Source organism: Mastigoproctus giganteus, chromosome 12 (assembly GCF_048544385.1).
Source record: "Mastigoproctus giganteus isolate SK-2022 chromosome 12, ASM4854438v1, whole genome shotgun sequence".
Classification (NCBI taxonomy): domain Eukaryota; kingdom Metazoa; phylum Arthropoda; class Arachnida; order Uropygi; family Thelyphonidae; genus Mastigoproctus; species Mastigoproctus giganteus.
In genome coordinates this window covers 9572998-9588726 of record NC_143586.1, presented here as the reverse complement: position 1 = coordinate 9588726, position 15729 = coordinate 9572998, and the positions used below count along the sequence as shown (strand labels likewise).

Below are 15729 nucleotides of genomic sequence, written 5' to 3'. Positions count from 1 at the left end.
TACAGATTGTCTTGTATTCATTGATCCATAAATTTATTTCAGGACTTCTAAAAATTTTGTATGCATTTCAGGATTTCTAAGAACCTTGTATGCAGATCAACTTTAATGTAATTTTAAATAAAATCAGTTAGAAATGAACCCTTCCTCAAAAAAATGTCTACTGACAAAAGAAAGTGTTTCGACTCGCGAAAAAGTCAAAATTATTCGTGAGTTAGAACACAGTGCAAAAAATACTGCAGTGTGTAAAAAGTTTCTTTGTCCTCTTCAACTATAATGACATTGTGAAAGAATAAACATGTTTACATATCGGCACCAGAAAAGAACATAACCGAAAAAAAAAAAAAAAAAAAAAGTTTCGAAAGTGCAAACGCCGATGAAGCATTGCTTCAATGGTTCACCACACAAAGAAGTGCTGGATTTTCAATAGACAGTCTGATCTTGAAAGCTCAAGCGAAAAAATTTGATAAACAATTTGGATGTGACAATTTTGTGTGTAACTGTTGGTCCTTGAGGTTGTCACAGACATTCTCTTAGATATGCCAGACTAGCTGTACATGCTACCTGGGAGTTTAAAACGCTGATGGAACTGATACTCAGGTGACACTCAAGTCAAGTGGACCGAATTTCAGCAAAGTCAGATGATCTGTGTTAGTCAAATCCTCTGCTTGCACCTTCACATTGGTGGGACTGTTAATAATCCTGGGTATAACCTCCATGCACAAGCACAACGATGGGTGACTACCCAGGTGTGAACCAATATAAGCAAGGGTCGAGGTGTGGTGCCCACACCACATGGAGGAATGCAACCCCTCTTTGTGACCAGGCAGTACTAGGCGGTAGATGACTTTCATCAACCAGTCCAATACCACCACTTTGCTTATTGGAGGTCAGATCCAATCTTCCTTACATTTTGAGGGTACAGTTCTAAAACGGTGTTCGCAGGCCGGCCACTAGTTAGTACACCAGACTGAATCTATTGGTAATTCTCTAGGAGGCTTCCGGATCAGCTAGTGTATTATCTAGCTACCTCTACTCTGCCAGATAGTGGTTGGAGGGAGTATGAGTAGTGTGTATGCAGGGGAGCATTGTCGAGGCCACGTTATGTCAAGGATCTGGGTTTATTCTTACCACATGTATGCCATATCCAAAAATTTCATTACTTCATACAATATATCCCACCCACTTTTTCTTACTGTTGAATACACCATAAATTGTCAAACTAATAGAGTAAGCTTATCTGTGAAAAGATCTAAACCTTCCAAACACTTCCTAATTCATTTCACAAATATACATAGTCTGAATTCTAATCTCAATGATGTTCATTTTCACTTGCAGTCTGCCAAACCCATTCTACTTTTTCTTACAGAATCTCGGTTATCAGCTGATTCAACTACTGCTCACCTCAGTTGCGAAAATTATTTGCTGTATAATTCCTTGTCGCCTCAAAGGTGGTACTCGTGAAAATGTCCGTTACGATATTCCCTGTCAGAGACTTGGTAATTCGAAATCTCTTTTCGATCTTCTCTAGCTTAAAATCTCTCTACCTCATTGTATCAAATTCATCTATTGTCCCCACCGTTCTCCCAACTCCATTAATCACTTGGAGCTCTTTGACTTCCTCTCTTTGCAACTTGACTTTCTCCAGTCCAACTTACCCAACAGTGAGGTAATTTTCCTTGGTGATTTTAATGTTCACAACTCCAGCTGACTTCCGTTTTCTAGTCACACCGACCCAGCTGGTCGAGATGCTCAGGCTTTTGCAATTACTAACGACCTTGCACAAATTGTTCATTTACCTAGAAGAATACCGGACAATCATGACCATAAAAGATCAAATCGTGTTAGCTGTATGCTAACATGATTTGATCTTTTTCTCAAAAACAACCCTTCCAAGTGTACAGTCGAAGTGAGAGGTCCTTTAGGCACCACAGACAACAACTTGGTGATTGTCTCTTCTCCAATAGAGCCTTTATCTCATGGTTATTCCCAGCCTTGTATTGTTTGGCATTACAAGAATGCAAAATGGGATGACCTGCAAGATTTCTTTTCTTCTTTTCCTTGGTTGGATTATTGTTTCAAAACTTCTGATGTCAACATTTGCTCAGATCGTGTCAGTGAAATTATTCTTGCAGGAATGGAATCCTTTATCCCACACTCCACTTTAAAATTTCGCCCTTTATCTAAACCTTGGTTTTGCAATAAATGTGCTAAGGCTGTTCAAGAGAAGAACGTTGCATATTGTAATTGGCGTGTTTCCAATTCTTCAGTTTCATTTTCTGCATACACCAAAGCTCGCAACAATTGAAAAGCAGTTATTAATCAGTCCAAACTAGAGTTTGAACAGGCTAAGAGTAGAAAACTTGCTTCTTGCCCTAATGGTAGCCGAGCATTCTGATCTCTTGCTAAAGCTATTGGCTGCAACTTTTGCCCATCTCTGCTCCCACCTCTGTCCAAACCAGATTGTTCTGTTGTCACTTCAGCGAAGGATAAAGCTGACCTGCTAGCATCCCATTTTTCTTCCAATTCATGTATTAATGATCTTGGTAAAACACCTCCCACCATTCCCAAACACACTGCATTCAATGCCTCCTGTGGTCTTCTGTCAAAAGGATGTCAGAAGGATTTTGATGAATCTTGATGCTAAGAAAGCTCCAGTTCCCGATGGTATTTCTCCACTTGTTCTCAAAACCTGTGCTCCTGAACTTACTCCTGTTCTTTGGCACCTTTTTCCAAAAGTGTTTTTCCTTCTGCTTGGAAATTTGCTCATATCCAGCCAGTTCCTGAAAAGGGTAATAAATCCCTCCCATCCAATTATCATCTCATTGCAATTACTTCTACTCTTTCTAAATTAATGGAGAAATCAATTAACCGCCAACTCTTAATCTACCCAGAAACCTTCCATCTGATCAACGATCGCCAGTATGGATTCTGTCGGTGTCAATCCACTGGTGATATTCTGGCTTATGTTACCCATTTATGGACAAATTCAATGGAAAAGTTCGGTGAAACACAAGCAGTTGCTCTTGACATCTCAAAGGCTTTCAATCGTGTTTGGCATAAAGGTCTTCTAAACAAGCTTCCATCTTATGGTTTGCCAACTGTTTTTTGTAATTAGTTATCCAGTTTTCTCTCTGATCACTCACTGAGGGTGATGGTAGATGGCTCTGTCTTCTAACTTCTCCACTAATGCCGGTGTGCCCCAAGGTTCAGTTCTTTCCTCCACTCTTTTCCTCTTGTATATTAATGCCCCTTCTTCCATTAACTGGAAATCCTATCCATAGTTTTCTGATAATAGCACATTGCATTCCACTTTCCATTTTGAGAAACCTTGCCCTGCTCAATCAGCTTCAACTTCTCGAAAATCTGCTACCAATTCCTTAAATGCCAATCTCCAGGTAATTCTCCAGTGGGGCAAAGACAACTTAGTTGATTTCAATCCTTCTAAAACTCAGTCTTGTCTTATATCTCGCAAAAAGGATTCTTCTGCTCCTATGCTTATCTTGGTGATGCTCCGATTTCTAGGCAAAATGATATATCTCTTTTGGGGATTACCCCGACGTCTAATCTCCCTTGGCACAAGCACATTACAAATATTGCTTCCTCTGCATCTAAAAAACTTAGTTTTCTCTTTCGCTCTCTGCGTTACTTTTCTTCCAAACAGCTGTTCACTCTTTATAAATCATGAAATATTGTTCCCACATCTGGGGTGGTGCCCCCAAAACCTCTCTCTCAGGCTTCTTGATTTCCATTCAGAAGAGGGCAGTTAGGTTAATTAATTAATGATTCATCTCATTAGAGATGAATCATTAATTAAAACAGTACATCTATGAGACACCGGGTGGAGAGACAGCGAGTCTTTCCGCTCGCTGTCTCAGAGATGTACTGTTTCTGCTGCATGCCTCTTCTACAGGTATTTCCATGGGCACTGTTCTTCTGAATTGGCTTCTATAGTTCCTGCTCTCTCTTTCAAAACAGTCCGAACATGTACCACCACCAGCCAACATCCATTTACTGTCCAACTTCAAACTCACAGAACCAACTTTTCATTTTCTGAAACAACCTTCCTTCATACGTATTTCCTGAAAATTACAGTCTACAGAAGTTCAAGTCCAATATCAACAAATATCTTCTTTCATCTTCTCAACCTCCAACCCAAGCACGGTACTAAGTACTATAGATTTTAATACCTCTTGTGTTTGGGGTTTACATAAAAAAAAAAAAAAAAAAAAAACACTTGGCTGGATTGATTTAAAAACTGAATATTATTTCAAATAATATGTAGGTATATACTAATATTTCTTTTGTTTTTTTTAATCTTTTTTATCAAGTTATTGAGAATTAAAAAAAAAAAAAAATAGGAGGTAGACTTAACTCATCACTTATATAGTGATTAACGGTTATAGTGAGGAAATTTTGTCAGTCCCTTGATGCTCGTTATAACAAAGTTCAACTGTAGTTACATATTATGAATTTCTTTTATGCCCTTAAATTTGCTAATTGATATGTTTTACTCTGTTCCCTCATAAGCAGTCTCTGTCACTTGTTTTTCTACATGTAAGTCTAGCTGGCCTGTGTACTATAACGAATGGTCTAACAAACATCTATGTTCCATGACAATTAAAGAGTGTTTATTTATTACCTTTAATGGGTATTTTTGCTAATGTCCCTATTAGCTTTGACACTTATCCACATAACAGTACCACACTAACTGAGTGGTACTGTTATATGTATGCAGGTGGATGGGGGGGGTCGAGTTGAATAAATTTTAATGAAATCTGGTATTGAAAACAAGTAAAATTCCATTTTGTACTACACTAAACAATTTGGAATACTATTTTATGAAATTTCCTTGTTTAAAACATGCAGGTTACTTTTGCAGTCCTTTCACACATTCTGAATTTCTTTCCTAATCACTTTAATTAACAATTTGCTCCGTTAACACCTATAATTTTCTATCATTAAATAAAGGAATAAACACTGAAAAGTTCTCATACCTGAAATACTGCTTCTTCAATTCAGAGTCATCAGTGAAATGGAGGGCCACCTCATCTTCTCTAGCCATTTTTAATGAACCATATTAGTAGGTTACATCTGGTAACAGTAATGGTATATAGAATTAAAGCACTAAATACGAAAAGAAACATTTTAAAATATTAAATTGCATTACACAGGATGGCCAGCTTATTAAAATCTGGTAAATTAATTTGAATGTGGACCTTACATTTCATATAGTTATAGTAATAATAATAGTCATATAGTGCAAGGAAGCCACAGGCTTTTGCTGCACTGGCTAAAAAAAAAAAAAAAAAAACACCATCAAAAAAAAAAACAGAGTAGATAAAAAAATACAAATTATTTGCTTCACTCCTCACATTTTTTTTTTTTTTTTTTTTTATGAAAACCCCAAACACGAAAGGTATCAAAACCTATAGTACTTAGTACCGTGCATGGGTTGAAGGAGAAGTATGGGAGGAGAGGGATGCCGGAAACTTTGCTCTAGAGACTAAACATGGGTTTCACCACTTCAAGCCTCCAATAAGCAAAGTGGTGGTATTTCACCGGTTGATGAAAGTCATCTACCACCTAAGTTAACTATCCAGTTGATCTGTGAATTTATTCAAACTGTCAGCCTCTCAACTATCTGTGAAGGCAATCTGTTCCAGCAATCAACAACTCGCTGACTAAAAGAAAATCTAAACCTCTCCCTCTAATTTTAATTTATTCTCCTGAGTTTTGGAATTCTTTATAACAGTAAAAATTCTGCCTTCATTCATTTTACTAACACGTCTCAGGGCTATATAAACCTCAATCAGGTCATCTCTGAGGTGCCTGGTGCCAAGCTCTGTAGCTCACAAATACAGTCTTTCCTTATATGGTTGCCCTTTTGCTGATCTCACCATGAAAGTTGCTCATCTTTGGACCATTTCAAGAGGCTCAATGTCTTTTTTCATATGAGGTCTCCCTCTATACTTGAATGTGGGCTTGAAATTGCCATATACAGTGGGACAATGACCTTCATATCTCTACAGGATAATTCAATAATCATCAATAAGACACCATGGGCTTTCCTGGCTGCCTGTTTATACTGCTCATAAAATTTCATATCCACCTGTTAACTCCCAGATCCCTTTCTTCCTCCAATGTTTTTAATTCTTGCAGCCTGTGGTTAACATTGAAGAAATGTGAGTAATATTCAAGTTGAGCCTTAGGAATGACACTGTTTTGAAAGAAATAAGGCAAAACAGGATTTTTAAAAGTGCTGTACTCAAGTTAATTAAATTTCCTCCCCCCCCCTTCTCTAGCAGAGAATTAACAGGAATTAGTGTTAAAGAGGCTTGGGAGTGAATATACACAAATAGCTACAAGAATTTGTTACTATTTTGTATATTCAAGAATTTTCAAAAAGTGGAAGGCAGATTATAAGATTATTATTATTAGCCATATGGTGCAATGAAGCCTCAGGCTTATGTTGCACCAGCCAAAAAAAAAAAAAAATTCCTGTATTACCTTAAGGGGGGGGGAGAAGAGAGAGAGTAGAAGGAAATCACGAAGAAAGCAAGAAGAGAAGAATGATGATATCCAGCTCAGGACCTTTGGTTTGCCAATCCCACTCTCACCAGATGTGAGCCATTGGAACAAAAGTTTTGTTTAGAAGATCTTTATGCCAAGCATGATGGAAAGTTCTGAAATGTCAACAGTAACTGAGTTTCTCCAGTTGGGTCAGTGAAACAGGTAACATTATTTCACAATACAGATCACTGACTTAGAACCACAGTGTCAGCCAGGAGCAACTATTATGTCACTAACAGACTATCAGATTTTTAAAGAGGGTAAATGTGTAAACAAAGGATATTAAGCACACATAAACTGACAATTTGTTAGAAACCATAGGACCACGCTTAAAAACATCAAACTGCATATGTGTCTGCACTGCTCAAGCATGACAGGAGGGCTGAAAGCCATGTGGATTAAATAAAGACTTGAGGAACTATGTAAGGCTTTTGGGGGAAACTTTTATCAGTGTCGCTGAGTAGCATTAGCAGTAGCAAATGATGCGAGAAAGAATGCTTATATAGCATCAGCAAAAAAGAAAAAAAAAAAAAAAAACGTTTCCTCCCTTTAATTTTTTCATTATCTCTCCAATAATTTGTATAGTTCTTTGAATTTATTTAAACTATTAGCTTCACAACAACAGATGCAATTTTGTTCCAGCAATCAACTACCCACTGGCTGAAGGTAAACTTTTGTGCATCTATTCTGCAACCATACTTCCTCAGTTTGAATTTATGTCGACTCATGTACATAGTCTGAGCAAGAGGAAAAATCCCATTAGCACTGAGGTTAGCTCAATCCATTCAAAGCCTTAAACACTTCGATCAAATTACCTCACAGGTGCCTGGTCACCAAATGCTACAATTTGCAGAACTGAATTTTTCTTGGTAAGAACACTCCTTTGTTCCATTCACCAAGCTTGTTGCTAGCAAAAAATCTGTATATCATTGAAAAAACCTCATGAGCTATCCAGGTGATGTCTGCACTGCTCAGAGAACTTCATCTCCAACTGCACAATTACACCCAGTCGCAGTGCAAAGAAAAAAGAAAAAAAACAATCAAAATTCTTTGTCTTGATAGTATTTAAAGGTGCCTTCCCATTGGTACATTTGAAATTATAATTATAAATGAAACAAACAAAAAGTATACACTACAGGAGAGCACTAACAAAATTAAATTTTGTTAATCCAAATTTAGCGTCAGTATTGCTAAATTTTGGTATATATAATGCTGTATTAGCTTGCATCATTTGCAAACTTATACAGCATTAGCAAAAAAATAAAAACCATCTCACATCACCTGTTTGACCAGGCTAATAATGTCTAGTTCTTTCTTAAATTTATTGAAGTTAATAACTATGACAGTACCACATGGAGGTTTGTTATCATTGAGAACAATCAACTGCCCTCTAGCTGAAAGCAACCTTCTACTCATCTGTTCTGCCACAATGCTTCCTCAATTTAAATTTGTTCTCCCTTAGAGCTATAATAAGGATGCCATCAACATTTAGCCTACTCATTCCATTCAAAGCCTTAAATACTCAATTGGATCTCCTTACAGGGCCCAGATTCCAGATGGTACAATTTGAAGAACTGAAGTCTTTCTTGGTAAGAGAACCCTTTTTTCCCTTACTAGTCTCATTGATTAGTGAAAGAAACAAAATTTGCACACATTCGGCAGATCCACATCAGTCTTAAAATAAAGCTTCCAAGGCCTGTATGCAATACTCAAGTTCCAGCCTTACCATTGCCTTATACAATGGAATGATTATTCCTGCTGACAAAATTCAACAAGCAGTCTGCTAGGACAGCTCATTAACTTATTGAAATCATGTGCATTTCAATAAGTCAGAGTTCCAGTGTCTATAACCAAGTCCTCCTCCCGTTCCAAATTTCCCTCAGTTGTGTCACACATCTATTTTAAAAATTACACACTGTTCTACACCGGTGACATTTGACCATACAACCAAATATCACCATAGGATCTATGTAGCTTTTTTTTCTTTTAATTTAGTACTTTTCAGTGTTAAACTTCCTGTCCTTTTTGCCATTTGACAGCCACTTTACATGTGAGGCAATACCTCAAATTCATCAATTAAATTTGAGGAAATTGAAGTATTGCTCAAAACATCAAAGGCAGATATTGTTGGGATATCAGAGACGTGGTATCACACAGATATAAGGTATGCAGAACTGGAATTTGAGGAGTACAATGTATACAGGAAGGATAGACAAGATAGGAAGGGAGGAGGGGTTATACTATTAGTTAAGAAACACATAAAATCCAAGGAAGTGAAGCCAGTTGACATTGCTGGACAGTGCTCGAGTCAGTTTGGTGTGACATAAGCATTGGGAGATCAAAATTGAGAATAGGAGTGTGCTATAGGCCTAATGACTCTGATGAGTATAATAAGAAACTGTACAGGGAAATAGAGCGGGCCAGTAAATCAGAGAGTCTTATAATGGGGGATTTTAATTTCCCAGATATTGAATGGAATTTGTGGGTCGGTCACTCACACACTAGCAAGGCTTTTGTGGATTTATTGGATGATTGTTTTCTACATCAGCATGTTCGGGAGGCAACTAGAGGGAGTAGTACTCTTGATCTGATTATCAGTAGCGATTCTTCATGCATTAAGAATCTGCAGATAAAGGAACTACTAGGTGGCAGTGATCACAGTGTGCTGAAATGGTATTTACTCAAAGAGGTAACTGCCATCAGGGGTAAAGGGAAGGGTTTTTGCTTTCGTAAAGGCGACTATGGTGGTCTGAGACAGTATTAAAATTCCATACGGTGAGACCAACTGATGATGTTACCAATAGGAAATTCAAATTGGGAAGCATTCAAAAAATTTATCTTGGAAGCTACTAGACTTTACATACCAACTAAGAAATACTGTTCCAGGTTTAAGCCTAAATGGATGTCAGATGAACTAATGAGACAAATGGCAGAGAAGAGAAATGCATGGGATACATATAAATTAATGGGTGACATGGAAGCCTATGATAGATACAAGCTGGTCTGTAACCAAGTCACAAAGGAGATTAGGCAGGCAAAAGCAGATTATGAGAAATCTTTGGCAAAGGATGAAAAGAAAAACAGTAAAGAGTTCTTTACCTATATAAACTCTAGAAGGAAAGGGATGAATCAGATTGGTCCACTGGATATTGATGGCTCAACTGTTGATGATCCTGCTCAGGTGGCTAACAAACTAAATGAGTATTTTGCATCTACATTCACACATGAGTAGTTATTCAGGGAGGGGAATGCCAGAGATGAATTAAACTCTGGCAGTGAGCTAGATGATTTTGTAATAACTGAGAGTAAAGTGGAAGAGAAATTGTTGAAGATAAACATAAAAAAGGCCCCGGGGTGGATGGGATCTGTCCAGTTATATTAAAGGAGGCAGCCAAGGAAGTAAGCAAACCCTTAGCCATAATTACGAGAGCTTCTTTGGACTCAGGGTAGGTACCCATGGACTGTAGATGTGCAAATGTGACCCCAATTCACAAAGGAGGATGAAAGGGTGACACAAGTAATTATAGACCTATTCGTTTAACTTCTGTTCCAGGAAAATTAATGGAGGCACTGGTTAAAGAAGCACTGCAGGATCATCTAGACAAGACTTCAGTTATAGCTCAGACACACTTTGGCGCATTATAGCCTCAGTTGCTGATGCGCCAATAAACTCCAAACCAAACCCAAATATAGCTCAGACACAGCATGGTTTTGTTAAGGGAAAGTCTTGCCTGACCAATTTGATTGGATACTATGATGTGGTAACAAAGGAACTGTTTGCAGGGAATAACTTTGATATCATATATTTGGATCTTAGAAAGGCTTTTGATACTGTTCACATGGAATACTGCTGAACAAATTGGAGCAGTGTGGCATTAGAGGCAAACTGCTGCTATGAATAAAGGGATGGTTGAGTGGGAGAAAATAGAGTGGTAATCAATGGACAATACTCGTTGTGGACTAATGTTATTAGTGGAGTCCCTCAGGGTTCAGTGCTGTATCCATTGTTGTTTTCTGTATTTATAAATGATATTGATGATGGTATATCAAGCTTAATGTCCAAGTTTGCAGAGGATACGAAGGTTGGCAGGGTTGTTAAGGACACTAATGACAGTACGTTGCTGCAACAGGATCTAGAAAAGTTGAGCATATGGGCTGAGGTGGCAAATGCAAAGTACTACATATGAGAAGCAGTAACCCCAAAGTAACGTATTAACTCTTTGGTACTACACTGACAGTGGTAGGGAACGAAAAGGACCTGGGGGTAATTGTGCAGGCAGATATGAAGTTTTCTGAGCAGTGCAGACAGTCTGCAAGAGTAGCTCGTGGTGTCTTGTCAATGATATACAGGAATTTTTCTAGCAGGGATGAGGTGATTATCCCCTTATATAAGGCAATGGTCAGGCCACACCTTGAGTACTGTACATAGGTCTGGAGGCCTCATTTTAAGGATATAGAGCTGTTGGAATGAATACAAAGGAGGGCAACAAGATTAGTGAATGAAACAAAGGGTTGGTCTTACAAAAAGGCTTAAGTTTTGCAAATTACAGTGTCTGGAGACTAGGCACCTGTAAGGTGATCCGAGATCTTGCTCAGAATAATCACCTGAGAGAGGATATATTCAAATTGAGGAAAGACAGATGTAGGATAGATGTGTGGAAGTTTGCCTTTAGCCAGTAGGTAGTTGTTGGTGGAACAGATTTCCATCCTTTGTTGTAGAAGTTATAGCCTAAATAAATTTAAGGCTGATCTGGACAGGTATTTGGAATGAAAGGAGGTGTGAAATGGGAGCATTTTTTTTTTTTTTTTTTTTGGTTGATGCTGCATAAGCTTGCTTTCTTGCATCATATGCCTCTACTAATGCACATAAAAAAAAATTGCCTTTAACAATCATCATAAAAATTGGGAACTCTGGTGAGAGGTCACATGGCATAACAGTTCCTATAGTTTATTGTGTATTATTTTTATACAAATGTGTTGGGGCTATTTTAATCCTCAGATTCTAAAGCAACTCTAGTCAAAGGTCTTCATATTTTGGAATCGAACTGAAAATATAGAATAGAGTTTACCCTTTGGCAGTTACTCAGTTTTTTTTTTCAGCATTCAAATTTACATATTCGCTTTAAAGGCATAATACACACTATGAACTTTAAAAATAACAATAAAACTCCTCAAAAGAACAAACCTATGCCAGTAATGTAGAATTTTTTTTTTTTTTTTTAATTTCAGAAATACGGTCCATTAAAAATAAGTTTTAAAAATAAAGAATCAACTGTATCTGCACCTGATTAAAAACGCCTTTTTTGAAGCTACTTGAAGATTATAATTTTTATTTTATTATTATTTTATTTTAGGTAAGCAATATCTTATTACGAAACAAATCAATAATTTAGAGAACCAGTCTCTAAACTGAGCTGCAACAAAAATGCTGCTAAACTAGGTGAAGGGAGAGGGTAATGTGGAAAATACGATAAAATGCTGTGCCAGACAAAATTTTAAGACTTAAGTTCTGACAAAAAATATTTTGCATTTGAAGTAAAAACATATTGCAAATGAAGTTGACGTTTTGAATCCGCTTTAACATTCTGTTGTGAAGAACACCAGTTTACAACCTGTATCAGAAGAGTTCAGGTGTCTCAATCTTCTGAACAGTATCCCCAAACGGATTCGAAAGTTTACATTAACTACAATTTTATTTTTGTACGTGCCTGTGCAAAGTAAATCCTCTTTTCTGAGCAGCGAACAATAATAATTTGCAAATATACGAAGAGTCTGAGTTTTTAAGTTTTGATATTTAATTATTAATCTCCAAGTAATCGCTTTCACATAATATAAAAATATTTTATTCTCACTAATAATATAGGAGATATAAAAGATATAAATTCTCCAATTTTTAAGTTACGTTGCCACGTTTCAAACACACATCTCATCGGTGAAGTTAAATCTCAGCACGTTGCACTCACCTGTTATTTGTATCCGCCACACTTACATAATATGTACGTAAAAAAATAATAAATAAATAAATGTATTGTTTTTTTGAACACACGTATTCGTGTATTCTATTAGTCTCTGCGTATCACTGAAATGACTTTTAAAAACTTACTTCTGACGTGAATGAAATGTGAAATTTTGCTTTTTGAAAGCCGGATTTTTCTACTTTTTGCCGGTGGTGTCGCCTACATCTGAAAATTATGTCAATATGGCGACTGTTGGATTCTGGGTATTTGCGTTAAGAACTAAGTAAATGAATTTATTCGGGAGAAGTTTAAAGCATTTTCAAGTTCGTAACTTTAGTATTGCTTTCCTACCTCTTCCTTTTTGTGTTTTTTATTCGAAATATACAGCGCTACTGATCGTTGCGATGTCTGTTTTCATGAGTATATATGGATGCCATTTGTTAAACCTGTAAACCTAATTTCTGATTCTATATATTTTTGGATGCAGTATAATTCACAAATTGTGCATTACATCGGTTTTAGAAGTTTATGCATAGGCTTGCGTATCAACTAATTGTGAGGCATTTTCATAATATTGTGCTTATTGGAAATATTTGATTGCAAATTTATTTGTGTAAAATATATACCGACCGTATGCGGAGTTCATCCTGAATGGGATCAGAGTGTTTTCGTTCAAACTATCCTTCCCTGGTTGTGGTTCCTAAGCATTCGTCATCCTACTCAGGACAGCTAACGTTAAAAGCCACTTCCCAACGAGGAAGTTCAATGTCATGTTTGCCTGATTGTGGCTGTTCAAGGAGCGTTCAAGAGACGGATTCTGTTGGAGAACAAGTTGCCCATGACGAATCATCTTATCAACCCCTTTCTGAAGCCTCTTATGTGTCTGAGGCAATACCACTGCTTCCCAAAGATTCCGCCATGATCAAATATGAAGCAGATTCTAGTCAATATGAACTAATATCTGTTATTGGGAAAGGGATGAAAGAATCTGCAAGAATATCACTTGCTAGGCATATACCATCGGGGCATCATGTAGCTATTAGAAGAACAAATCTAGACAGTTGCTCTGAGGATATTACATATATTCAGCAGGAAATTCTAGTGATACGGCAATTAAGACATGAAAATTTGTTGCCATACTTCTGTTCTTTTGTGTGTGACAATGAAGTTTGGGCCATAATGCCATTAATGACATATGGCTCCTCAAAAGATGTTATGACCTCACATTTTCCAGAAGGTTTTCCAGAGCCAGCTATTGCCCTCATACTAAAAGATGTTCTTGGTGCTTTAGACTACTTACATAGAAGAGGTTTCATTCACAGAAGTATGAAAGCAAGCCATATCTTAATTTCTGGTTCAGGAAGAGCCATGCTTTCTGGACTTCGGTATTCTTGTAATGTAATTCATAATGGTCGTTGGCAGCCTGTTATACATACATTTCCTCACGACTCTGTAGCTAATCTTAATTGGTTGAGTCCTGAACTTTTAGAACAGAATCTTATGGGCTATAATTCAAAATCAGATATTTATAGTCTTGGTATTACAGCATGTGAACTTGCAAATGGTATTGTTCCATTTGCTGACATGCCTCCAACACAGATGTTGTTAGAAAAATTGCAGGGCTATCACCCTCGACCACTAGATGCACATTCATTTTTTTATGATGCAGATAACACTAATTCTTCAAACCAGTCACCAAATCAAGAAGTACAGATAATGGACACTTACTGCACACGTATTTTTAGTGAATCTTTTCATATATTCACTGAATTGTGCCTGAAAAGGGATCCACTTTTGAGGCCAAGTGCATCCCAATTGATAAATCATAGTTTTATTAAGCAGTGCAAAAAAACAAGTGTTACATTGCTAGATTTATTAGCAGCTGTTACACCATTATCAGAAATGCCTTCACTTATTAAAGATGAAAGAGAGACTGAAGTCACTTCAACTCAGCTAGAAGATCTGGGATTGGATGATCCATGGAATTTCTAGTCTCTCTTCTTTTTTTTTTGTATTATATTGTATTGTTTAAATGGAATTTATAGCCAAACACTGTTTACTATAGCCAAATATTTGTTTATATCTCATTTCAGCATGCATTTCTTTTACTATTGTCCACATATGATAGCATTTATGTTTAAGAAGTTGCATAATTTATTATTGGAAGTTTAGCATAATTTTCAAACATCAACCCAAAAGTAAAGTTGTGCCATTATTGTAAAAAAGTAAAACAGCATATAGAGCCTGTATTTACATGTAGACTGGTATTCATTCTAATAATTCCATTTAATTCCTGTAGAGTTAGTTGTTGATTTTTGTTGTAATTGCTTCATTTTGCTTGTAGAAGGCTATTTGACAAATAATTGTTTCTTTTTGTTTTTCTTCTTTTGTGCCACATAAAATCAACATTTAGCCATGTGATTATGTGTTGATTATATCCTTCCTGGATGTTGATTTGTACAGATCTGTAAAGCAATTGTCATAAATTTTAGTAATCTATTTTATATACTGTGCTTATAACCAGAAATTTTTTTTTGTTGTTTTGTTAAATTGTGACGTTGAATACTCTTATATCAGATAAGCTAACTAAAAGTGTTAAAAATTACTGTAGATATGAAACGTTGCTATTTTCTTTAATGGCAAACAAATTAAATAATTGGCAAACTAAGCAAGACATAATTGTTACCAAATTGTTTTTTGATGCAATTAATAGAATTAACCTAGTCATGTTACCCAACCCATCCAGCCAACATTTTTGTAACCACAAAAAATGAAAATTCACATCACTTTTCAGCTGTTTTATCTCTACCTTTGATGTAATTAGATGAAAATAAATTACATTTTACAATATCTATTAATACTGCTGTGTTTCTTTTATAACAAGGTATGGATGTTATTATATGTGAGACTGCGAGAAATAAAATGTGAAGTGCATTAATGTGTAAGGCTGATCAAGGGGATGTTCTATTCCATGTGATAATAGAAGTTTTGGTTAGTCTTTACAATCTGTACTCCTTCCAATTGATTATTTTGAATAGCAATGATTGACACGCCAAAGCTCGCTATGGTTAGTCTTAGGGTATTTATCCCCACCTTGCCACTGTTTTAAAATTGGGAACTCAATTTCTGATTTTAAAACAGGTAGGGATGAACACCCTAAGCCTAACCGTAGCGGGGTAGGCATGTCAATCACTGCTACTCG

General features: G+C 36.6%; 2 protein-coding genes across 4 annotated transcripts in view; one reads left to right on the top strand and one right to left on the bottom strand.

Moving 5' to 3' along the window:
- Positions 1–12725, bottom strand: part of LOC150076666 (Golgi apparatus membrane protein TVP23 homolog B-like) — a 42770-nt gene extending 30045 nt beyond the window's left edge. Inside the window, exons 1-2 of one of the 3 annotated variants that reach the window (XM_090386250.1) lie at positions 12674–12725; positions 4995–5091 (exon numbers count right to left, since the gene is read on the bottom strand). In XM_090386250.1, coding sequence (XP_090242376.1) covers positions 4995–5062 — 68 coding nt within the window. In that variant the 5' untranslated portion in view covers positions 5063–5091; positions 12674–12725. Of the gene's footprint in view, positions 1–4994; positions 5125–12533; positions 12635–12673 lie in introns of those variants that run through there. The other 2 variants (XM_090386248.1, XM_090386251.1) reach the window with 2 other exon arrangements.
- A 125-nt stretch (positions 12726–12850) lies between these two features.
- On the top strand, positions 12851–15261 carry LOC150076665 (STE20-related kinase adapter protein alpha-like). Its single transcript, XM_090386988.1, has one exon. The coding sequence runs from the start codon at positions 13179–13181 to the stop codon at positions 14517–14519; it is 1341 nt and encodes a 446-aa protein (XP_090243114.1). The 5' UTR covers positions 12851–13178; the 3' UTR covers positions 14520–15261.
- Positions 15262–15729: the final 468 nt, after the last annotated feature.

Bases quoted from the DNA above. Each gene is read 5' to 3' on its own strand.
- LOC150076665 (XM_090386988.1), top strand. From the start codon at position 13,179: ATGGGATCAGAGTGTTTTCGTTCAAACTATCCTTCCCTGGTTGTGGTT.